General features: G+C 42.9%; 1 protein-coding gene across 2 annotated transcripts in view; it reads left to right on the top strand.

Moving 5' to 3' along the window:
* LOC118359333 (dual specificity protein phosphatase 8-like) overlaps window positions 1–26,755 on the top strand; it is a 113,919-nt gene that overhangs the window by 62,525 nt on the left and 24,639 nt on the right. The window contains exon 1 of one of the 2 annotated variants that reach the window (XM_052480694.1): window positions 21,557–26,681. The exons of the other annotated variant lie outside the window; for it this stretch is intronic. Within the exon in view, the coding sequence (XP_052336654.1) occupies window positions 26,543–26,681 (139 nt within the window). The 5' untranslated portion in view covers window positions 21,557–26,542. Of the gene's footprint in view, window positions 1–21,556; window positions 26,682–26,755 lie in introns of those variants that run through there. 2 annotated transcript variants of the gene reach the window in all.

The raw sequence follows: 26,755 nt of genomic DNA on the forward strand, positions 1-26,755 counted from the left end.
AATTTTGTTGATCTGAAAGTGTATTGGAAAGTTTCTTAGTGGCAAGCTAAAATGTTATTTTGGATCCCGCGATGCAGTTGGCATCAGTTGCTGGGACCACTAGTCTCTGTCCAGTGATCCTGCCGACCAAAGCTGGGTCTGAGGAGCTATTTGGCTTAGCAGCTAGCCTAGCTGTTAGCTAGCTGCCTATCAAGCTAGCATGGTTTCCTTGGGGGCTTGAATGCAGCCTGTGACGTGGTTACCCATTGTGGCTGGGACTGCGGATTGTACCTGGTTTGTGGCTGTTTAGATCCCTGCTGATTGTTGTTTTAAATCTTCCCTGTGGCCACCTGCCCTGTCTGGAACTGCGAGGAGTAACAGTGGAACAAGGTGGAACAACATGGTTGTGGATGGAATTGCAGATTCTCCACATGATACCTGGACGTAGACTGAGGACAAAGTGAGGGAAATGATCTCTGAGAAATTGAAAATGGACCACAGGAAGATTGAGGTGGAGCGCGCCCACAGGACTGGAAAACCCATCACCGGCCCAGGTGACAGGCCCAGGTGACAGGCCCAGGTGACAGGCCCAGGTGACAGGCCCAGGTGACAGGCCCAGGCCAATAGTGGTCAAGTTCTCCAGGACAAGGTAGCTGTTCTGGAAAGAGCTAAGAATTTGAGAGAAACGTTTATCTTCCTCAACGAGTACTATCCTGAAGCTGTGCGCCAGTAGAGGAAATAACTTTTCCCAGGCATGAAAGCTGCCAGAGCCTCGTGGGGACATTGCTTACATCCGCTATGACAGGCTCATTGTCCACCCTCCCTCCCAAAACCCTGGAAGGGATGAGAGCCACGCCTATGTGTTCGTAGCTTCAACCCTGCAGCACACACCAATTGATTAATGCTGAATGTATCTTTTTAAAAATCTTGCTTTGATGCTCTTTTCCATACTATAGATCCCCATTAGCAACAGCTGTATGTCATAAATGTTATGTTTTTGCCAAGGAGATCTTAGTCGCGCAAATTTACATATTTTTTTAAATTTATTTTTTATTTATCCATTATTTTACCAGGTAAGTTGACTGAGAACATGTTCTCATTTGCAGCAATGACCTGGGGAATAGTTACAGGGGAGAGGAGGGGGATTAATGAGCCAATTGTAACTAAGATATTGCAGTATTTCTTAATTTTTATTTTATTTTATTTTATTTCACCTTTATTTAACCAGGTAGGCTAGTTGAGAACAGGTTCTCATTTGCAACTGCGACCTGGCCAAGATAAATCATAGCAGTGTGAACAGACAACACAGAGTTACACATGGAGTAAACAATTAACAAGTCAATAACACAGAGAAAAAAAGGGGAGTCTATATACAATGTGTGCAAAAGGCATGAGGAGGTAGGCGAATAATTACAATATTGCAGATTAACACTGGAGTGATAAATGATCAGATGGGCATGTACAGGTAGAGATATTGGTGTGCAAAAGAGCAGAAAAGTAAATAAATAAAAACTGTGGGGATGAGGTAGGTGAAAATGGGTGTGCTATTTACCAATAGATTATGTACAGCTGCATGAAAAGATGTGCATGAAAACAAGTCGTCTCTCGTTGAATTACAACAAAGACTTTATTGAAGAATCCCTACGTTTGACAAATCACTGACGAACTGGTGTAGACATTGGCTACCAACTTTCGGTTTGCCTCGAGAACATTTTTTGTTTGCCCGAACAGCTGGGGAAAAAAACATACCGAAGTATAAAACTAACAAAATGTCACAAAATGTTGTGATAATATATACACAAACTCTTCCGAACTCTTTCAGCTGTGAAGGTTGCAGACACCTTAAAGAAGAAGAGAGACGGAGAAATAAGATTAGAGGGGAATAAAGCAGATAAGGAGAGAGAAAGAGAGCGATAGGTGAACTGTGTGTGTGTGTGTGTGTGTGTGTGTGTGTGTGTGTGTGTGTGTGTGTGTGTGTGTGTGTGTGTGTGTGTGTGTGTGTGTGTGTGTGTGTGTGTGTGTGTGTGTGTGTGTGTGTGTGTGTGTGTGTGTGTGTGTGTGTGTGTGTGTGTGTGTGTGTGTGTGTGTGTGTGTGTGAGAAACTAAGACAGTAACCAGGGAGGTTGTAGACCTAAAGACAGTGGAGTGGTCACGGTTACGGTCCATGGTAGTCCTCTTTCTGTCGACAGAGAAAGACAGAAAGAGGAAAGGATGAAGAAAGAGAAGATGTCTCTCTACTCTAACCGTTAAGCTTTATTATCATTTGATTCAATATTTACCTTCATAAAACTTTCAATGTCTATTTACATGAAATCAATATCTGCTTCTCAATCCATAGTGACCAACCCACTGTGCTACAGCTTCCTATGAGCATTACAATGATTAAACCATCCGTTATGCAAGAGTACACCCACCCTGATAGACAGTCTGCTCTAGGGAAATTAGACCTCACACACACATGTCCACACACACAGACACAATGACATAACCATTTAACCAACCCCAATCCCCCGTTATCATATGGTAAACAGACACACACACACACACACATGTCCACACACACAAACAGACACAATGACGTAACCATTTAACCAACCCCAATCACCCGTTATCATATGGTAAACAGACACACACACACACACACACACACACACACACACACACACACACACACACACACACACACACACACACACACACACACACACACACACACACACACACACACACACACACATACACCTTCCCCTATCCACAAACTCTGATGTGGATAAACACACATGCAAACATACGGTACACACACACACACACCATCTCCTCCACACACATACACACTGTCACCTCCACACACCAGTGAGCACCTCAAACAGGGATTCTGAAGAAGCTCATCTGGCTGGTGAGAGGCCGTATGGGCCTGACTGGCCCCCTATGGAGTGTGTGATGGCTTTCCCTACCCCCTGCCTGTGTGTGTGTGTGTGTGTGTGTGTGTGTGTGTGTGTGTGTGTGTGTGTGTGTGTGTGTGTGTGTGTGTGTGTGTGTGTGTGTGTGTGTGTGTGTGTGTGTGTGTGTGTGTGTGTGTGTGTGTGTCATGTCCCACTGTGTGTGATGGAGTTTACGTCTGTATAAAGGCTGTATGTCTATGTAGTCTGTTTCTCCCAGGCCTATCTCATGGGGGGGTAGATTAGATGGGGAGGGGGACTAGCATCAATCATCCTAGAATACAATTTAACCACCAGAGGTTACTGTCTTAGTTTTACACACACACACACACACACACACACACACACACACACACACACACACACACACACATACACTTTCCCCTATCCACAAACTCTGATGTGGATAAACACACATGCAAACATACGGTACACACACACACACCATCTCCTCCACACACATACACACTGTCACCTCCACACACCAGTGAGCACCTCAAACAGGGATTCTGAAGAAGCTCATCTGGCTGGTGAGAGGCCGTATGGGCCTGACTGGCCCCCTATGGAGTGTGTGATGGCTTTCCCTACCCCCTGCCTGCCTGCCTGTGTGTGTGTGTGTGTGTGTGTGTGTGTGTGTGTGTGTGTGTGTGTGTGTGTGTGTGTGTGTGCGTGCGTGTCATGTCCCACTGTGTGTGATGGAGTTTACGTCTGTATAAAGGCTGTATGTCTATGTAGTCTGTTTCTCCCAGGCCTATCTCATGGGGGGGTAGATTAGATGGGGAGGGGGACTAGCATCAATCATCCTAGAATACAATTTAACCACCAGAGGTTACTGTCTTAGTTTTACACACACACACACACACACACACACACACACACACACACACACACACACACACACACACACACACACACACACACACACACACACACACACACACACACACACACACACACACACACACACACACACACACACACTTTTTACAATCCTACTACCCTCCAGCATACTGACCCCTTCTCTGTGGGGGACTATCTCACCAACCCTCCCCCTCTACCCCTCTATCAATTACATTTCAATGTAAGGGCTTTATTGGCATGAGAAACATACAGTTGAAGTCGGAAGTTTACATACACCTTAGCCAAATACATTTTAACTCAGTTTGTCACAATTCCTGACATTTAATTCTAGAAAAAGATTCCCTGTCTTAGGTCAGTTAGGATCACCACTTTATTTTAAGAATGTGAAATAATGAATAATACTATAGAGAATTATTTATTCCAGCTTTTATTTCTTTCATCACATTACCACTGGGTCAGAAGTTTACATACACTCAATTAGTATTTGGTAGCATTGCCTTTAAATTGTTTAACTTGGGTCAAACATTTCAGGTAGCCTTCCACAAGCTTCCCACAATAATTTGGGTGAATTCTGTCCCATTCCTCCTGACAGAGCTGGTGTAACTGAGTCAGGTTTGTAGGCCTCTTTGCTCGCACACGCTTTTTCAGTTCTGCCCTCTGTCACGACTTCTACCGAAGTCGGTTCCTCTCCTTGTTCGGACGATGTTTGGCAGTCGACGTCACCGATCCATTTTTCACGTTCCATTTGTTTTGTCTTCTTTTCACACACACCTGGTATCAATTCACACCTAGTTTCAACACACCTGGTTTCAAATTAATTACATGTTGTATATTTTCCCTCTGTTTCCTCCATGTCCTTGTCGGGAATAGTTTATTTGTAAGTACTCGTGCTATGTGTTACTGGTGCGCTACGGGTTTTGTACCCCATGTGTTTGTTGTTTTGTATGCCATTAGTTTTATATATTAAACTGCTCTGGCTGTTCACCAAGTTCTGCTCTCCTGCGTTTGACTTCCCTGCCACCAGTTACACACCCCTTACACCCACAAATGTTCTATAGGATTGAGGTCAGGGCTTTGTGATGGCCACTCCAATTCCTTGACTTTGTTTTCCTTAAGACATTTTGCCACAACTTTGGAAGTATGCTTGAGGTCATTGTACATTTGGAAGACCCATTTGCGGCCAAGCTTTAACTTCCTGACTGATGTCTTGAGATGTTGCTTCAATATATCCACATAATTTTCCTGCCTTATGATGCCATATTCTATTTTGTGAAGTGCACCAGTCCCTCCTGCAGCAAAGATGTCACTGGTTTTGAAGGTAGGCCTTGAAATACATCCACAGATACACCTCCAATTGACTCAAATGATGTTAATTAGCCTATCAGAAGCTTCTAAAGCCATGACATAATTTTCTGGAATTTTCCAAGCTGTTTAAAGGCACAGTCAACTTAGTGTATGTAAATGTCTGACCCACTGGAATTGTGATAGTGAAATAATCTGTCTGTAAACAGAAATTTGTGGAGTGGTTGATAAACGAGTTTAAATGACTCCAACCTAAATGTATGTCATCTTCTGACTTCAACTGTATGTTACCATTGCCAAAGCAAGTGAAGTAGATAATAAACAATACAATACAAATGAACAGTAAACATTACACTCACAAAGTTCCAAAATAGTAAAGACATTTCAAATGTCATATTATGTGTAAATAGTTCAAGTACAAAAGGGAAAATGAATCAACATAAATATGGGTTGTATTTACAATGGTGTTTGTTATTCACTGGTTGCCTTTGTCTTGTGGCAACAGCTCACAAATATTGCTGTTGTGGTGGCACACTGTTGTATTTCAGCAAATAGATATGCTCGTTTCTCAAAATTGGGTTTGTTTTCTAATTTATGTGGATCTGTGTAAGCTGAGGGACATATGTGTCTCTAATATGGTTATACATTTGGCACGTTAGGAAGTGCAGCTCTGTTTCCACCTCATTTCGTGAGCAGTGTGCACATAGCCGGTCTTCTCTTGAGAGCCAGGTCTGCCTACGGTGGCCTTTCTCAATAGCAAGGATATGCTCAAAGTCAAAGCTTTCCTCAAGTTTGGGTCAGTCACAATGGCCAGGTATTCTGGTACCTTGTACTCTCTCTGTTTAGGGCCAACTAGCATTCTAGTTTGCTCTGTTTTTTTGTAAATTCTTTCCAATGTGTCAGGTAATAATCTTTTTGTTTTCTCATGATTTGGTTGGTCTACTAGTTTCTTTCCTGGGGCTCTGTGGGGTCTGTCTGTGTTTGTGAACAGAGCCCCAGGACCAGTTTGCTGAGGGAACTCTTCTTCAGAATCAAATCAAATTGTATTGGTCACATACACATATTTAGCAGATAATATTGCGGGTGTAGCAAAATGCTTGTGTTCCTAGCTCCAACAGTGCAGAAATATCTAACAATTTACAACAATACACACAAATCTAAATTAAACGAATGGAGTTAAGAAATATATGCATATTAGCATGAGCAATGTTGGTGGCATTGCCTAAAATACAGTAGAATAGAATACAGTATATACATATGAAATGTGTAAAGCAGTATGTAAACATTATTAAAGTGTCTATCTAGTGTTCCATTTTTAAAGTGACCAGTGATTCCATGTCTATGTATATAGGGCAGCAGCCGCTAAGGTGCAGGGTTGAGTATCTGGGTGGTAGCCGGCTAGTCATGGCTATAGAAGCTGTTTTTCAGTCTCTCTGTCCCAGTTTTGAAGCACCTGTACTGACCTCCCCTTCTGGATGGTAGCGGGGTGTACAAGCCGTGGCTTGGTTGGTTGATTTGGCCTTCCTGTGACATCGCATGATGTAGGTTTCCTGAAGGTTTCCTGAAGGACAGGCAGTGTGCCCCTGGTGATGCGTTGGGGAGACCACTCTCTGGAGAGCCCTGTGATTGTGGGCTGTGCAGTTGCCGTACCAGGCGGTGATACAGCCCGACAGGATGCTTTCAATTGTGCATCTGTAAAAGTCTGTGAGTGTCTTATGGGCCAAGCTGTTGCGCCTTCTTCACCACACTGTCTGTGTGGGGGGACAATTTCAGGTCATCGGTGATGTGTACGCCGAGGAACTTTTCAACTTCTCCACTGTGGTCCCGTCGACGTGGATAGGGGTGTGCTCTCTGCTGTTTCCTGAAGTCCACGATCAGCTCCTTCAGTTGTTGACGTTGAGGGAGAGGTTATTTCCCTGGCACCACTCCTCAGGAGGCGTGCACACCATCCCTCACTTTGTTATGGAATGTTTTGGAGTCACTTCCTTTTTGGTGGCTGTAGAATTGAATGGCTCTTTTCTGGATTTTGATCATTTGCGGGTATCGGCCTAATTCTGCTCTGCATGCATTATATGGTGTTTTACGTTGTAAATAGAGGATATTTTTGCAGAACTCTGCATGCAGAGACTCAATTTGGTTTTGTGAATTATTGGTTGGTGAGCAGACCCCAGAACTCACAACCATAAAGGGCAATGGGTTCTATAACTGATTCAAGTATTTTTAGCCAGATCCTAATTGGTATGTCAAATTGTATGTTCCTTTTGATGGCATAGAAGGCCCTTCTTGCCTTGTCTCTTAGATCGTTCACAGCTTTATGGAAGTTACCTGTGGTGCTGATATGTATTATTTTACCTTTAACTAGGCAAGTCAGTTAAGAATAAATTCTTATTTACAACGACAGCCTTCACCGGCCAAATGGGGACGATGCTGGACCAATTGTGCGCCGCCCTATGGGACTCCCAATCACAGCCAGTTGTGATACAGCCTGGAATCGAACCAGGGTGTTTGTAGTGATGCCTCTAGCACTGAAATGCAGTGCCTTAGACTGCTGCACCACTCGGTAGCCCCAAGTATTTTATTTCAAGGTGGCACCGGGATGTTAACCTTTTCAACCTATGGGGGCGCTATTTCATTATTGGATAAAAAAACGTGCCCGTTTTAAGCGCAATATTTTGTCACAAAAAGATGCTCGACTATGCATATAATTGACAGCTTTGGAAAGAAAACACTGACGTTTCCAAAATTGCAAAGATATTATCTGTGAGTGCCCCAGAACTGATGCTACAGGCGAAACCAAGATGTAACTTCAAACAGGAAATTAGCAGGATTTTTGAGGCGGTTTTTCATTGTCTCCTTATATGGCTGTGAAAGCACCAGGAATGAGCCTGCCCTTTCTATCGTTTCTCCAAGTTGTCTGCAGCATTGTGACGTATTTGTAGGCATATCATTGGAAGATTGGCCATAAGAGACTACATTGCCAGGTGTCCGCCCGGTGTACTTTGTTGAAATTGCTGCGTAATCTCCAAGCTGCTCGCATTCATCCATGTGATTGAGACAGAGAGGAGACTTCCAGGAACGATATATCATGAAGAGATATGTGAAAAACACCTTGAGGATTGATTCTAAACAACGTTTACCATTTTTCAGTCGATATTATGGAGTTATGTGGAAAAAAGTTTGGCGTTTTGATGAATGAATTTTCGTTTTTTTTTGGTAGCCAAACATGACGCAGAAAACGGACCGATTTCTCCTGCACAAATAATCTTTCAGGAAAAACTGAACATTTGCTATCTAACTGAGAGTCTCCTCATTGAAAACATCCAAAGTTCTTCAAAGGTAAATTATTTTATTTTGAATGGTTTTCTGGTTTTTGTGAAAATGTTGCCTGCTGAATGCTAACGCTAAATGCTAACGCTAGCTGTCAATAGCTATCAATACTGTTACACAAATGCTTGTTTTGCTATGGTTGAGAAGCATATTTTTGAAAATCTGAGATGACAGTGTTGTTATCAAAAGGCTAAGCTTGAGAGCTAGCATATTTATTTAATTTCATTTGCGATTTTCATGAATAGTTAATGTTGCGTTATGGTAATGAGCTTGAGGCTGTAGTCACGATCCCGGGTCCGGGATGGCTCGGCGCAAGAAGTTAATGCCGAGATATGTATAGTTTTTTGTGTACTCTAGGACAACGGTGTCTAGATGGAATTTGTATAAGTGGTCCTGGCAACTGGACCTTTTTTGGAACACCATTATTTTTGTCTTACTGAGATTTACTGTCTTTTGTCTTTTTTTTTGCCAATTTTAACCTCACACTTGTTGTTTGTGTACATGGATTTTATAATGTCGTATGGTTTTCGCTTGTGATGCACCAATATGACATTTTTGGCCGACACCAATATCCAATATTTTCCTTGCCAAAAAAAAATGATACTGATATTAAAATTTTTATCGGCCCTTAAACATTCTAGTACAGTTAAATAGTTAACACACACGCATGGATGCAGCTGTCTAAGGCACTGCATCTCAGTGCAAGAGGAGTCACTACAGTCCCTGGTTTGAATCCAGGCTGCATCACATCCGGCCTTGATTGGGAGTCCCATAGGGCGGTGTACAATTGGCCCAGTCTCGTCTGGGTTTGGCCGGGGTTAGGCCGTCATTGTAAATAAGAATTTGTTATTAACTGACTTGCCTAGTTAAATAAAGGTTACACACACACTCCACACTGACCAAAAAGTTATTTTGTTGGCATTTTATGTATGTCCCCATTACCAGTAAAACATCATCAAAACCTATTTCTTTCACTTACTTTCTGTGCTGTTTCGTTGTTCATTTGTTCAGTCATTTCATTCTCAACCAGGATTTCTATGGAACTCTGTTTTGGTCTTTGCATGTCAAAAAATATACTATTTAACACTATCTGATGTGAGACGTTGTTTCAATTTGATATGGAAGCTGAAGTAAAATATACTGTTTAGGTTTTCTACTGCCAAGTTTACACCTTCACTATTACGGTGAAACGTTTTGTCCAGGAAGTTGTCTTAAAATGTGTTGTTGCCTAATAGTTTTTTGTTAGATTTCCACACTACTGTCCCTCTGTCTCTCTCCCCCTCTCAGAGGGGCAGGCAGCAGGAGGTTGAGTGTCATTCTACACCACTGGATCACCTGTCAGGATATCAGCGGAAAGAGACATCACCTCAGAGTAGACTACAGAACAGGGGAGGGATGAGGTTGATGAAGGTTAATGAAGTGTGTGTGTGTCTGTGTGTATGCGTGGATATGTATGTATGCAAGAGTATTTGTGTGTGCGTATTGCTGCGTTTACACCAACAGCCCGATTCTGATATTTTTTCCACTAATTAGTATTTTGACCAATCACATCAGATGTTTTCATATCAGATATTTTTCAATGCCGATCTGACTGGTCAAAAGACCAATTAGTAAAAACAAAAATAATTGGGCTGTCTGTGTAAACGCAGCCTATGTGTGTGCATGTTTGAGTGTGTGTTGATAGGACTAGTTGTCAGGAGATCTGTAATACGTCTTCTCCATCAGTGAGGTAATGCCTACAGGAGAACAGAACACAGCTGTGGGGGGTTAGGTAGTCACTGGGGGAGAGAAAGGGGGAGGAGGGAGAGGGATATCTGGGGGTGAGGTACCATGGGGATAAGGGAGAGATACATAATCCCAGGCCGTGGGCAGGCAAACAGGCCCAAATCCCACTCTTTCACTAGCCCAAGCCATGGCAGTACCATATACTCAGCAGGCTCTGCTCACACTTACTGGTCTGAGGCTAAATCACACGACTAACAACATCGGACACTTTATGGGACACAAAGCCTTCACTATCTCATCCTGGAATATCCAAGGCCTGAGGTCATCTGCCTTTGGCCTAAAGAGCAGCAACCTGGACTTCTAAGAAATAAGAAATACAAGAAACCTGGTATAGAGGAGACGGACCCACTGGTTGCCCTCTAGGTTACAGAGAGCTGGTAGTCCCATCCACCAAACTGCCAGGTGTGAAACAGGGAAGAGACTCAGGGGGTATGCTAATTTGGTATAGAACAGACCTAACTCACTCTATTAAATTAATCAAAACAGGAACAAAAAACAAACAGCAAATACAAATCTTAGAATCAACTAAGATTTGTCATCAGACCCACTGGATTTTCCAATTACATTGAATGAACTACAGGACAAAATAAAACCGTCCAACCCAAAAAGGTGTGTTGGGTTGATGGTATCCTAAATTAAATTTACAGACCACAAATTCCAATTGGCTATACTTAAACTCTTTAACATCATCCTCAGCTCTGGCATCTTCCCCAATATTTGGAACTAAGGAGTGATCACCCAAATCCACAAAAGTGGAGACAAATTTGACCCCAATAACTACCTGGAGATATGCATCAACAGCAACCTTGGGAAAATCCTCTGCATTATCATTAACAGCAGACTCAAATCAAAAATCAAGTCAAATCACATTTTATTGGGCACATGCACATGGTTAGCAGATGTTGCGAGTGTAGCGAAATGCTTGTGCTTCTAGTGCAACAAAATCAACATGAAATCTAACAATTCCACAACAAATACTTAATACACACACATCTAAGTACAGGGATGGAATAAGAATATGTACATATTCATCCATACATAAATATATGGATGAGTGTATCGATATGCGCTGAGTCGGGAAGAAAGTTCAGGGAGTGAGTGAATTAATCAATAAACGAAACACGAACAACGCACAGACATGAAACTGAAACAATAACGCCTGGGGAAGGAACCAAAGGGAGTGACATATGTAGGGAAGGTAATCAGGGAAGTGATGGAGACAAGGGGAGTCTGATGATGTGCTGGTGCGCATAACGATGACGACAGGTGTGTGCCATAACGAGCAGCCTGGTGACCTGGAGGCCGGAGAGGGAGCACACGTGACAGTACCCCCACCCGACGTGAGGCACCAGCCGCAGGATGCCGACCAAAGTGACGGTCCCAGGGATCAGCAGTGGACCGGTCACCTCTGCTGAGGCGCGGGAAACCTGTCAGTTCGGCTGAGACGCGGGAACATGGCGACCTAGAGCACCTGAGAGAGAGCATACGTGACGGCACCCCCTCCCCAGCGCTTTCGGCTGCTGCCGCAGGATGCCAACCAAAGAGACAATCCTGGCGGACCAGTAACACCTGCTGATGTGCGGGAACCTGTCGCAGGCTGGTGCGCAGGAACCAGACAGACCGGCGATCCGGTCGAGGCATGGGAGCCCAATGATCTGGCGGAGGCAGGGGAGCCCGACGAGCCGACGGAGGCAGGGGATCCTGGCGATCTGTCTGAGGCATGAGAGCCTGTGGTTGCTCCCGGACCCGACGTCATTCCCACCTTAAAAATAAAAAAACACACTCCCTGATGCTTCCCTTAGGTGAGGCGTTATTCTGTAACGATGTGCACTGAGAGTCGGGAAGCACCTTTGTTTGGCCCCACTGTTGAGGATCAGCGAAGAGGAGATGTTGTTTCTACCTTCACCACCTGGGGGCGGCCCGTCAGGGAGTCCAAGACCCAATCGCACAGACGCGTACATTTCCTCAGCAAAAACAATGTACTGCGCAAATGTCAAAATTGTATTTTTTTACCAAATTACCATACTACAGACCATGTATTCACCCTGCACACCCTAATTAACAAACAAACCAAAACAAAGGCAAATTCTTGTCATGCTTTGTTGACTTCAAAAATGTTTTTGACTAAATTTGGCATGAGGGTCTGCTATATAAATTGGTGGAAAGTGGTGTTGGACGAAACACATACGACATTATAAAATCCATGTACACAAAGAACAAATGTGCGGTTAAAATTGGCAAAATAAAAACATTTCTTTCCACTATTTCCATTATTTCACTTTTGTTTATTAGCTATATCACTTGTTTTAGCAATGTAAACATATGTTTCCCATGTCAATAAAGACCTTAATTTGAGTTTAAATTGAATTGACAGAGAGACAGACAGAGCGAGAGAGAGACAGAAGGAGCATGAGAGACAGAAGGAGCATGAGAGACAGAGAGAGACAGAGAGAGACAGAGATAGAGAGACAGAGAGAGACAGAGACAGAGAGAGACAGGGAGACAGAGACACAGAAGGAGCATGAGAGACAGAGAGAGACAGAGAGAGACAGAGACAGAGAGAGAGACAGAGACAGATACAGACAGAGACACAGAAGGAGCATGAGAGACAGAGAGAGACAGAGACAGAGAGACACAGAAGGAGCATGAGAGACAGAGACAGAGAGACAGAAGGAGCATGAGAGACAGAGAGAGACAGAGACAGAGAGAGAGAGAGAGAGAGAGAGAGAGAGAGAGAGAGAGAGAGAGAGAGAGAGAGACAGAGAGAGAGAGACAGAGACACAGAAGGAGCATGAGAGACAGAGAGAGACAGAGAGACAGAAGGAGACAGAGAGAGACAGAGACAGAGAGACACAGAAGGAGCATGAGAGACAGAGACAGAGAGACAGAAGGAGCATGAGAGACAGAGAGAGACAGAGACAGAGAGAGACAGAGAGAGACAGAGAGAGACAGAGAGACACTGAAGGAGCATGAGAGACAGAGAGAGACAGAGACAGAGAGACACAGAAGGAGCATGAGAGACAGAGACAGAGAGACAGAAGGAGCATGAGAGACAGAGAGAGAGAGAGAGAGAGAGAGAGAGAGACAGACAGACAGAGAGAGAGAGAGACAGAGAGACAGAGACAGGGAGACAGAAACACAGAAGGAGCATGAGAGACAGAGAGAGACAGAGATAGAGAGAGACAGAGACAGAGAGAGAGAGAGAGAGAGAGAGACAGAGAGAGAGACAGAGAGAGAGAGACAGACAGAGAGAGACAGAGACAGAGAGAGACAGAGACACAGAAGGAGCATGAGAGACAGAGAGAGACAGAGAGACACAGAAGGAGCATGAGAGACAGAGACAGAGAGACAGAAGGAGCATGAGAGACAGAGAGAGACAGCGACAGAGAGAGACAGAGAGAGACAGAGAGACAGAGACAGAGAGAGACAGAGACAGAGAGACACTGAAGGAGCATGAGAGACAGAGAGAGACAGAGAGACAGAAGGAGCATGAGAGACAGAGAGAGACAGAGAGAGACAGAGAGAGAGACAGAGAGAGACAGAGAGACAGAAGGAGCATGAGAGACAGAGAGAGACAGAGACAGAGAGAGAGACAGACAGAGAGAGAGAGAGAGACAGAGACAGAGACAGAGAGAGACATAGACAGACAGAGACAGAGAGACAGAGACACAGAAGGAGCATGAGAGACAGAGAGAGACAGAGACAAAGAGAGACAGAGAGAGACAGAGAGACACAGAAGGAGCATGAGAGACAGAGAGACAGAAGGAGCATGAGACAGAGAGAGACAGCGACAGAGAGAGACAGAGAGACACTGAAGGAGCATGAGAGACAGAGAGAGACAGAGACAGAGAGACAGAAGGAGCATGAGAGACAGAGAGAGACAAAGAGAGACAGAGAGAGAGAGAGACAGAGAGAGACAGAGAGAGACAGAGACAGAGAGAGAGAGAGACAGAGAGACAGAGAGAGGCAGAGACAGAGAGACACAGTAGGAGCATGAGAGACAGAGAGAGACAGAGACAGAGACAGAGAGATACAGAAGGAGCATGAGAGACAGAGAGACAGAAGGAGCATGAGAGACAGAGAGACAGAGAGACAGAAGGAGCATGAGAGACAGAGAGACAGAGAGAGAGCATGAGAGACAGAGAGAGACAGAGACAGAGAGACAGAGACTGAGAGAGACAGAGAGAGTGAGCATGAGAGACAAACCCTCACAAATGTTTACAGATGCACAATTGAAAGCATCCTGTCAGGCTGTATCTCCGCCTGGTACGGCAACTACACCGCCTGCAACCCCAAGGCTCTCCAGAAGGTAGTGCAGTCTGCCCAACTCATTACTCGGGGCAAACTACCCGACCTCCAGGACACCAAAAGCACCCGATGTCACAGGAATGCCAAAAAGATCATCAAGGACATCAACCACCCGAGCCACTGCCTGTTTACCCCCACTATTATCCAGGCGAGGTCATTACAGGTGCATCAAAGCTGGGACCGAGAGACTGAAGAACAGCTTCTATCTCAAGGCCCATCAGACTGTTAAACAGCCATCAATGGCACATTAGAGGCTGCTGCCTATAGGCGTAGACTAGGAATCACTGGCCACTTTAAGGAATGGAACACTAGTCACTTTAATAATGCTTACATATCTTACATTACTCATCTCATATGTATATACTGTTTTCTATACTATTCTACTGTATCTCATTTACTTAATAATGCTTACATATCTTACATTACTCATCTCATATGTATATACTGTTTTCCTGTACTATTCTACTGTATGTTAGTCCGTTCCGCTCTGACATCGCTTGTCCAAATGTATATAGTCTTAATTCATTGCTACTTATATTTGTGTGTATTGGGTACATGTTGTGTAATTTGTTAGATATTACTTGTTAGATATTACTGCACTGTCGGAGCTAGAAGCACAAGCATTTCGCTACACCCACAATAACATCTGATAATCACATGTATGTGACCAATAACATTTGATTTGATTTGAGAGAGTAAGAGAGAGAGAGAGAGAGAGAGAGATTGAATATAACATGCTATCACATTCAAAACATTATAGTCAACATGCATACTATTCACATTAACAGAACTTCCCATTACATATACTGTAGCTCTTGTATTTGAAAACGTGTTGCTGTACGTTATTAAGCATATCCTTTCAGACTTTCAAACCTGTTCAAACATTGACAGACAATGGAGACGGCAGATGGCTTTCCTTTAGGTGCATTAGAAGTTGACATTTTTTTAAGACAGAATCATAATGTGTTCTTGTGTATTTTACCCGTCTCTGTCTGTACGAGCCCTAAATGTGCAGTACTGTACTGTAGTGCCCCTCCCTCCCTTCTGTACGAGCCCTAAATGTGCCGTACTGTACTGTAGTTCCCCTCCCTCCCTTCTGTCAAGTGTGGCCTGGGGTGCGAGACAGGCAGGCAGGTGGTGCAGCTCCTTAGGCGCAACCTATCCTTGCCCTGCTGTACTGAGACAACCTAACCAAACAGATTTTACAGGCAGACACAACCTATCTCTGCTGTGTTTAGACAACCTAACCTGACACACTTTATGGGAATGGAATGAGGAAGAGGTTATCGAGCCCTCTCTCCTAACTAGAAGAGGAAGGAAGCTCTCACTCTGCCACTAAGAAACACATACACTATACAACTGTTTTGCATAGGTGGAAATACCAGGGTTGTGCGTTAGGTAACAACACCATCTACATAAAGAGGCTCATTATGAGCAACCATCACTCCTGTGTTCCAATGGCATGTTGTGTTAGCTAATCCAAGTTTATCATTTAAAAGGCTAATTGATCATTAGAAAACATTTTTGTAATTGTTAGCACAGCTGGAAAAGGTGTGGTTCTGTTTAAAGAAGGAATAAAATCTGGCCTTCTTTAGACTAGTTGAGTATCAGGAGCATCATCATTTGTGGGTTTGATTACAGGCTCAAAATGGCCAGAAACAAATGACTTTCTTCGGAAACTTGTCAGTCTATTCTTGTTCTGAGAAATGAAGGCTATTCCATGCGAGAAATTACCAAGAGACTGAAGATCTTGTACAACTCTGTTTAAATACTCCCTTCACAGAACAGTGCAAACTGGCTCTAACCAGAATAGAAAGAGGAGTGGAAGGCCCCAGTGCACAACTGAGCAAGAGGACAAGTACATTAGAGTGTCTAGTTTGAGAAACAGATGCCTCACAAGTCCTCAACTGGCAGCTTCATTAAATAGTACCCTCAAAACACCAGTCTCAACTTCAACAGTGAAGAGGAGACGCCGGGATTCTGGCGTCGCCTCTTCACTGTATATACAGTTGAAGTTGGAAGTTTATATACATTTATACCCTGAATACACTGTTCGCGTCGCGTGCGTGAGCATTGCAAAATACATTTTGAAATGTATATTATTCAATTATTGCACCCACACTGCTCGCAAAATGCGCCAACGAGCGTCTGAGTTGTCAAGGGCTAAAATAGAAGTCAGTTCTATTTGTGATGCAGATCGTCCTGCCTCTCCCATCTCCTCATTGGTTTATAGAAGCAGGTACCCACGTACCTTCTCCTCATTGGTTATACCCATGTGGGTGACTGAAAGACGAACGAGGTCGGTGGCGGCAATGCACCAAATTTATGAAAGTTGCCAATCGCAATATAAAATCCAGAGAATAGAAAGCCTGGAAGGACAGATGACTAGAAATGATTCGGTTGACTGTTTTATGTGTGGATTAATTGTCGGAGTAGAGGACCTTGTGAATTTCAGCTAAAATAACAACTCAGTGTTTATATCCCAGGACAAATTAACTAGTAACAGCAAGCTAGCTAAATTGCCATAAATGTTTAATGCTTTTCGACCTGTCCCCAAATTAATGTAATTGGTTCAGAGTTTGTTTTGATATTTTATCCTGCGTGTCATGATTGCGTTTGGTGTGGGGGGACAAAATAAATTTATGCACCATGGCATACGATGGCGCACGCACGCAGCCGGTTTGGGTTCCGTGTTAGGTTGGAGTCATTACAATTCGTTTTTCAACCACTCCACAAATTTCTTGTTAACAAACTATAGTTTTGGCAAGTCGGTTAGGACATCAGTTAAGACAACAGCTTGGAAAATTAAAGAAAATGACATCATGGCTTTAGAAGCTTCTGATAGGCTAATTGACATCATTTGAGTCAATTGAAGGTGTACCTGTGGATGTATTTCTAGGCCTACCTTCAAACTCAGTGCCTCTTTTTGCTTGACATCATGGGAAAATCAAAAGAAATCAGCCAAGACCTCAGAATTAAAAGTGTAGACCTCCACAAGTCTGGTTCATCTTTGGGAGCAATTTCCAAATGCCTGAAGGAACCACATTCATCTGTACAAACAACAGTACGCAAGTATAAATACCATGGGACCATGCAGCCATCATACTGCTCAGGAAGGAGACGCTTTCTGTCCTAGAGATGAACATACTTTGGTGCGAAAAGTGCAAATCAATCCCAGAACAACAGCAAAGGACCTTGTGAAGATGCTGGAGGAAACAGGTACAAAAGTATCTATATCCACAGTAAAACGAGTCCTATATCGACAGCAAGGAAGAAGCCACTGCTCCATAACCGCCATAATAAAGCCAGACTATAAGGTTTGCAACTGCACATGGGGACAAACATCGTACATTTTTGGAGAAATGTCCTCTGGTCTATTGAAACAAAAATAGAACTGTTTGGCCAAAATGACAATCGTTATGTTTGGAGGAAAAAGGGGGACGCTTGCAAGCCGAAGACCACCATCCCAACCGTGAAGCACGGGGGTGGCAGCATCATGTTGTGGGGTTGCAGGAGGAACTGGTGCACTTCACAAAATAGATGGCATCATGAGGAAAGGAAATGATGTGGATATATTGAAACAACATCTCAAGACATAAGTCAGGAAGTTAAAGCTTGGTCGCAAATGGGTCTTCCAAATGGACTTTGACCCCATTTGTGGCAAAATGTCTTAAGGACAACAAAGTCAAGGTATTGGAGTGGCCATCACAGACCTCAATCCTATAGAAAATGTGTGGGCAGAACTGAAAAAGCATGTGCAAGCAAGGAGGCCTACAAACCTGACTCAGTTACACCAGCTCTGTCAGGAGGAATGGGCCAAAATTCACCCAACTTATTTATTGTGGGAAGCTTGTGGAAGGCTACCCGAAACATTTGTCCTAAGTTAAACAATTTAAAGACAATGCTACCAAATACTGTATGTAAACTTCTGATCCACTGGGAATGTGATGAAAGAAATAAAAGCTGAAATAAATCATTCTCTCTACTATTATTCTGACATTTCACATTCTTAAAATAAAGTGATGATCCTAACTGACCTAAGACAGGGAATTTTTACTTGAATTAAATGTCAAGTATTGTCAAAAACAGAGTTTAAATGTATTTGGCTAAGGTGTATGTGAACTTCCGACTTTATATATATATATATATATATATATATATATATATATATATATATATATATATATATATATATATATATATATATGTATGTAGACACCTGCTCGTTGAATATCTCATTCCAAAATCATGGGCATTAATAGGGAGTTGGTCTCCTTGTTGCTGCTATAACAGCGTGATTCATCACTCCAGACAACGCGTTTTCACTTCTCCAGTGTCCAATGACAGCAAGCTTTACACCACTCCAGCTGACGCTTGTTTGTGGCTGCTCGGCCATGGAAACCCATTTCATGAAGCTCCAGACGAACCATTATTGTGTTGACGTTGCTTCCAGAGACATTTTGGAACTCAGTAGTGAGTGTTGCAACCGAGGGCAGACTATTTTTACATGCTACGCACTTTAGCATTCGGCAGTCCCGTTCTGTGAGCTTGTGTGGCCTACCACTTTACGGCTGAGCCGTTGTTGCTCCTAAACGTTTCCACTTCACAATAACATCACTTACAGTTGACCGGGGCAGCTCAAGCAGGACAGGAATTTGATGAACTGACTTGTTGGAAAGGTGTCATCCTATGACGTGCCACGTTGAAAGTTACTGAGTTCTTCAGTTTATGCCATTCTACTGCCAATGTTTATCTATGGAGATTGTATGGCTGTGTGCTCAATTTTACACACCCGTCAGCAACGCATGTGGCTGAAATAGCCAAATCCACTCATTTTAAAGGGTGTCCACATATCTTTGGCTATTTTGCTGCACCTGCGATAACATTGCAAAATATGTGTATGCAAACCAATAACATTTTATTTTATTCCTATACGTTACTTTACTTGTAGGGCCAGTAGGTTTTAATTACCAGTCCTGGTTATATTTGGCCTTGGTGCCAGTCTGATGTGCTATATTGCTCAGTCCTTATGGAACTACTGTCATGCAAACCAATGGTTTAGACAAAAGCCATTAGGGTGTGTCAGAGTGGCCAGCACACCTATTTTTTACCCGGCAGACATACGTGTGCAGTAAATAAAAGTGTTCCCCTTTCGTTTTTAACACCCTGTCTGCAGTTCCTTAATTAAAGACCTGCTATTCGGGGCCTTGTTATCCTGTCTGGGGAGGAGACAGGGACAGGAGGGAAGTGAGGGGAAGGGGAGAAGAAGTGGACGAGGGAGGAGAGGGGAAGGGGAGGAAAGGGAGAGAGGACAACAAACCCCATTGAAGTTCACCAACTGATGGTCACGTAGTTGGCTACTCAAAGAAATTGACAGGAACTTACTGGACACTAAAAGTCAATTTATGCTTGCTTTAAATAATGACAATAGATACACAATATGGCCTCTAGGGAGTGCCACACCTGTGTTGACAAATGAGGTTGATATAATTTCCAGACGGGTGGATAGGTATTTGTAATTGAGGGCTTAGAAAGCATTGCTGTGTGTGTGTACGTACAGTACGTTCATGTGTGAGTTTGTGATGATTCATCAAGAAGATTAATTCAGCAGATGCTTTCATCCAAAGCATCTTAAAAGACAACAACAACTGAGCTACATGGCAGGGTTTTCAGCGCGTGTTTCCAAATGACCTAGTTCTTCTGCCTCTCTCTCTGACCATCATGGACCACAGATGTTGGCCTACTGCTAGTTCCACTCACTCACAGGCTTATAGGAATAACAACTTCCCTCTAATCACAGATCTTGGATCAGTCTGCCCTTCCCAATCCAAACCTCAACCATTACGAGGCTAAAAACAAAACCTTACAATGTAGCTAATTCAGTTAACCATTTTTACTGCAACAATGTAGTATATTTTACAATTGTTCTGTGATCATACCGGAAGAAAATTATTGGCGTTGACATTAGAAAGATAATCTAGATAATTGTAGGATTAGGGTGACAAAAACTCCATTTGAATTTGATGATCAAAGTGATTGTTTAGATTTTAACTTCCTAAAACAGAGCAGCTAATCCTCGTTGCTTAGTGTGAGGCCCATAGAAATCAAATCTATAGAACGGGCCTCCCCATTCAAAGCAATAATGGCATACTGGGTGGATTCTATTTCTATGGTTAGTCTACATGTTTGTCATACCATAGTAAGGTGTGTGTGTGTGTGTGTGTGTGTGTGTGTGTGTGTGTGTGTGTGTGTGTGTGTGTGTGTGTGTGTGTGTGTGTGTGTGTGTGTGTGTGTGTGTGTGTGTGTGTGTGTGTGTGTGTGTGTGTGTGTGTGTGTGTGTGTGTGTGTGTGTGTGTGTGTGTGTGTGTGTGTGTGTGTTCTTTCTCACTGCTCCCCGAGCGAGAACATAGTGTCTTAAGACAAGAGCCGGAACAGGCAGATCGTTGAAAATTGGGCGTCTGACATGTCCGGAGGACGTCGGGAAATGCCCTCAGAACTTGCCATTAGGGGCAACAGTGAGTGCTATTGCTATCAAGGTGGCTTGTGTTTTGCTAAGGCAGATGAGCATAACCCCATGACTCCAGATGCATGTTTAATACCAGTGATAGACCCTTAGTTATATATATGTTTACCCTTTACCCTTTACCCTATCCCTATCCCTATCCCAATGCCTAAAGTTAATGTTTTTAACCCTTCTCCAAACCTTAACCCTTATTAACCGTTACCCTTTGAAATGTGACGTTTGGAGAAACGGAACGATGCTGAGCAGGAGCAGTCAGGGTGTCAAAAACACTTTGAAATGTGATGTTTGGAGAAACGGAACGATGCTGAGCAGGAGCAGTCAGGGTGTCAAAAACACTTTGAAATGTGATGTTTGGAGAAACGGAACGATGCTGAGCAGGAGCAGTCAGGGTGTAAAAACACTTTGAAATGTGATGTTTGGCGAAACGGAACGATGCTGAGCAGGAGCAGTCAGGGTGTCAAAAACACTTTGAAATGTGATGTTTGGAGAAATGCGGCAGGAGCAGTCATGCTGAGCAGGAGCAGTCAGGGTGTCAAAAACACTTTGAAATGTGATGTTTGGAGAAACGGAACGATGCTGAGCAGGAGCAGTCAGGGTGTCAAAAACACTTTGAAATGTGATGTTTGGCGAAACGGAACGATGCTGAGCAGGAGCAGTCAGGATGTCAAAAACACTTTGAAATGTGATGTTCGGCAAAACATGGAGAAACGTCATAATCTGAAGTCAAATTGGTAAAACAACGAGATCTTGTACACACACACAAGATGGTCTATCCATACTGGAATTCAAAACTCATTATACCATGTGATTCTTGAATATTAGTTTCTGATTGACTTGAAGGGCATTCTGGAGTGTGCATTATTTCCCAACGGTATATCTGCACGGTAGAATTCAATGGCTATAGTTCATTCTTACATGTTCTATCTTTAAGCAAAAGTTGAATTGAAAACATTATTGACATTGTTGAATTGGATTTTCATAAAAACAAGCTAGGACAGATGGTTTGGTTAGTTAAACTAGGAAGTCTGTTTGTTTGGTTACCAAGCCAACTACCTAGTAAACTGTCTAGCCACTTCAATAGATGTTGAACACAATTCTACCGGCAAATAAACACAGTTCTAGCAGCAAATGTGTTAAATTATAGCCATGATATGAAAGAGATAATCACCTCAGGGCTCTTTGCGTTCTCTGGAAAATCATGCAACTTCATGGAAGGATAGTTCCACTCCGCTAGTTGTACTTTTGACTCATCTGTCCATAGAACATTCTTACAAGATTCTTGAGGATCATCCAGCAGCTTCCAGGTGCTTTTTGGCAAACTTGAGTCAACTTTCTGGATGAGATGGGTCCCATTATGTCTGGTCGAAAACCAAACAACTGCATTCCACAGTAAGAATCTCATACCAACGGTCAAGCATGGTGGGGGTAGTGTGATGGTTTGGGGATGCTTTTCTGCCTCAGACCATGGACGACTTGCCTTAATAGAAGGAACCATGAATTGTGCTCTGTGTCAGAGAATTCTACAGGAGAATATCAGGCCATCCGTCTGTGAGCTGAAGTGCAGCTGGGTCCTGCAGCAAGACAATGATTCTAAACACACAATCAAGTCTTCATGGAAAATGGTTCAAAAGCAACCAATTTGAAGTTTTGGGAATGTTCTAGTCAAAGTCCAGACCTAATCCCAATTGAGATGTTGCAGCAGGACTTGAAACATGCAGTTTATGCTTGATAATCCACAAATGTCGCTGAGTTAAAGCAGTTCTGCATGGAAGAGTGGGCCAAAATTCCTCCACAGTGATGTGAGAGACTGATCAACAACTACAGGAAGCATTTGGTTGCAGTCATTGCATATGAAGGTGACACAACCAGTTATTGTGTGTTAGGGGGAAATGACTTCCTCACACAGGAGAATTATTAAATTTAAAAAATATTTTTTGTTGTTATTTATAAACTCAGGTTCCCTTTATTTAATATTCGTTTTGATCTGATTCACTATAAAAAAAAATGCAAAAATTGAGAAAATCAGAAAGGGGCTAAATACTTTTTCAACGCACTGTTTGTGTCTTGTGTTCTTTCTATGGAGGTGGAAGGAAGTTTAATAAACACCAATCAATCTTCCAAGCGTTTTATAAATGCTTTTTAGAATCCATATTAGGTTTTAATATTTTGTGTTGGTTTGGTGCTCTAGGGAACACAAGTTAGAACCAATTGGACAGGGTATTAAGAATCAGTAGGAAGATCATTGGAGCAAGCCAGGAACCCCTCAGTGACATTTACAAAAAACGAGTGAGGAAGAAGGGGGGAACAAATAGCGTTTGACATAACACACACACACAGAATAACCAGGTATAGACCAGCAGAGCCCCCTACCCTCCAGGCTCAGGTATAAAGATCTCCCATTCAAATCGAAGAGAGCAGCATCTCGATTTGTGCCAACATCCATTAAACTACTTAACTCTATTGAAGTTTGTATTTGTATTTGTATATATGTGGATATACCCTGGGAGAACATAGAATGTGTCTAATCCTTTATACTGTAGCCTACATGTTTTTGTGTTCTATGTTGTTATATGTCTTGTTCGTACCAATTGAATTGAATACTCACACACTCCAGTACATGCCGTATACTGCACAACACATAAATACAGTGCCTTCAGAAGGTATTCATACAGTGCCTTCAGAAGGTATTCATATCCCTTGAGTATTTCACACAATACTCCATAATGCCAAAGTGAAAACATGTGTTTCGATATTTTTTGCTAATTTCTTGATGAAATACAGAAATATCTAATGTACATGCTGTAAGTATTCACACCCTTGAGTCATTTACTTTGTAGAAGCACCTTTGAGTCTTTTTGGGTACGTCTCTAAGAGGTTTGCACACCAGGATTGTATATTATTTGCCCATTACTCTTTTTAAAAGTCTACAAGCTCTGTCAAGTTGATTGTTGATCATTGCTAGACAGCCATTTTCAAGTCTTGCCATAGATTTTCAAGACGATTTAAGTCAAAAATGTAACTAGGCCACTCAGGAACATTCAATGTTGTCTTGATAAGCAACTCCAGTGTAGATTTGGCCTTGTGATTTAGGTTATTGTCCTGCTGAAAGATGAATTTTTCTTCCAGTGTCTGGTGGAAAGCAGACTGAACTAGGTTTTTCTCTAGGGTTGTGCCTGTTTGTATAGCTGTATTCCATTTTCTTTATCCCAAAGAACTCCCTATTCCTTTCCCATGACAAGCGTACCTATAACAGGATGCAGCCACCACCATGCTTGAAAATTCCATGCTTGAGTGGTATTCAGTGATGTGTTGTGTTTGATTTTCCCAAAACATAACACTTTTTTATTTAGAACAAAGTTCATTTCTTTGCCACATTTTTTTACAGTATTACTTAAGTGCCTTGTTGCAAACAGGATGCATGTTTTTGAATATTTTTATTCTGTACAGGCTTCCTTCTTTTCACTCTGTCATTTAGGTTAGTATTGTGGAGTAACTACAACATTGTTGATCCATCCTCAGTTTTCTCCTATCACAATCATTCAACTTTGTAACTGTTTTAAAATCACAATTGGGCTCATGGTGAAATCCCTGAGCGGTTTCCTTCCTCTCCTGCAACTGAGTTAAGATGGACACCTGTAACTTTGTAGTGACTGGGTGTATTGATACACCATCCAAATTGTAATGAATAACTTCACCATGCTCAAAGGGATGTTCAATGTCTGCCTTTAACATTTTTACCCATCTACCAATCAGTGCCCTTCTTTGAAGGCATTGAAAAACCTCCCTGGTATTTGCAGTTGAATCTGTGTTTGGAACTCACTGCTTGATTGAGGGACCTTACAGATAATTGTATGTGTGGGGTACAGAGATGGGGTACTCATTAAAAATTCATTTTAACCACTATTATTGAACACAGAATGAGTCCTATTTATTATTTATGTAGGCTTACCATAACAAAGGGAATTAATACTAATGGACTCAATACATTTCAGCATTACATTTAACTTTAAATTTTGAAAATGTTCAAAAATATTATAATCCGTTTTGTGTTGATCAGTGACACCAAATCTAAATTTAATTTGTTTTAAATTCAGGCTGTAACACATCAACATATGGAAAGGGTAAAGGGGTGTGAATACCTTCTGAAGGCACTGTAAGCGCGTACACAAGCACACAAATGTTGTTTGATACATTCACACTAATTCGTGATAGACAACACACACACACTTGTTGTTCAGTGTGAACACACACTATCTAATGAAATACATACTGGTCCACACACATTGTTCAGTACATGCACGTTCTAAAACTCAGTGTTTAATTAACATCCCTTCTCTACACTCACACACACACACACACACACACACACACACACACACACACTGCACATCAGAAAACATACCGTATTTAATTAAGCACACATAGGCATTGGGTGTGTGTTTTGCAAAGGCAGAGAGTGATGTGTTTCAGAGGGAGCGATGTCATCTACTTGTTGTACACACTGCACATTATAAATCACAAACTATTTAATTGAACACAAACACACAGATGCAGTGTGTATCTTGCTAAAAAACATAGAGCAGTAGTTGCTGTCTCCCTGCTCCAGCTCACTAGGCCCCTGAGGTGACCACATATTTGTCTGGTGAGTAAGGAATGCGGTTACATGCCTTAGACATTAGCTATGACGGAGCACTGGCTCCACAAGAGAGGGAGGGAGTGAGGGAGGAAGAGTGGGAGGGAGGAGGGGAGAGGGGAAGGGCAGGGTCAGAGTCTGAGCTCACGGCAAGTGAGCTCATTCACCCCCCCGGGCGAGCAAGCGAGGAGAGAGAGAACAACTACGTCATCCTCTACACAGAGGAGCGGGAGGGAGAGAGAGAGGGAAGCAGGCAGGGAGGGAGGGGGAGAAGTGTGAGCGAATGAGAGACGGGGAGAGCCAAACAGCACAACAATAGGGTACTGCTCTTCTGCCTGTGGGCTCACACACACGGAGAGAAGGCACGGAGAGACACACTCAGTAGCAGCTACAGACAGACAGACATGTACTCTCTTTCTTCTTTCTTCTCTCCATAGTTATTCCTTTCATTATTCCTCAAAATACTACTGGACCTCTATGGCTTTGGTAGATATTATAGGAAAAATATGATTCTTGGTGGATTTGAACTGAATGAGTTCTAGAAGTGACTTGTGGAACTTGTGGGCAGTACATCTACAGATGTTTGGGAGTAGTTTACTTTCTGGAAGTGGGTTCCATCCATTCTCTTGAGTTCGGGGACTAAGGTTCCTTTCCTCCTTGGACTTTGGGATCTGAGTTTGGACTTGGACTTGGTCACCACCAGTCGGAGTAGAGACAGCTGGGACTTTGTGGTGTGGAATTTTAGACCTGACCGGCTTTCCCTCTGAAGTTTTTCGGAACAAGTGATTTGTTTGTTTAGCCGTTCTGCTAACTTTTTCCTGGGGTACTCCTGCGGTCTGGACGGCAGTCAGTGTGTTCCTGATCTGAGTGCACTAGAACGCGTGTATGTTGAGCGTGTTGAGGGTGATGCCTCTGGACGTGGTCATAGCCCCGGCTGAGGACTGTTTCTGGCCTGTCCTGCAGGAGTCAGACAGGAGGCTGAAGATCAGAGTCCGCAGGAGCAAGGAGGGGAGGGAGCTACGAGGTGTGTACTGACCCAGTCTGGGAAGGGGTGTCAGTAGGTTAGAAAGAGATGAGAGAGAAAGAGAGAGAGAGAGC

This window comes from Oncorhynchus keta, chromosome 26 (assembly GCF_023373465.1).
Source record: "Oncorhynchus keta strain PuntledgeMale-10-30-2019 chromosome 26, Oket_V2, whole genome shotgun sequence".
Lineage (NCBI taxonomy): Eukaryota > Metazoa > Chordata > Actinopteri > Salmoniformes > Salmonidae > Oncorhynchus > Oncorhynchus keta.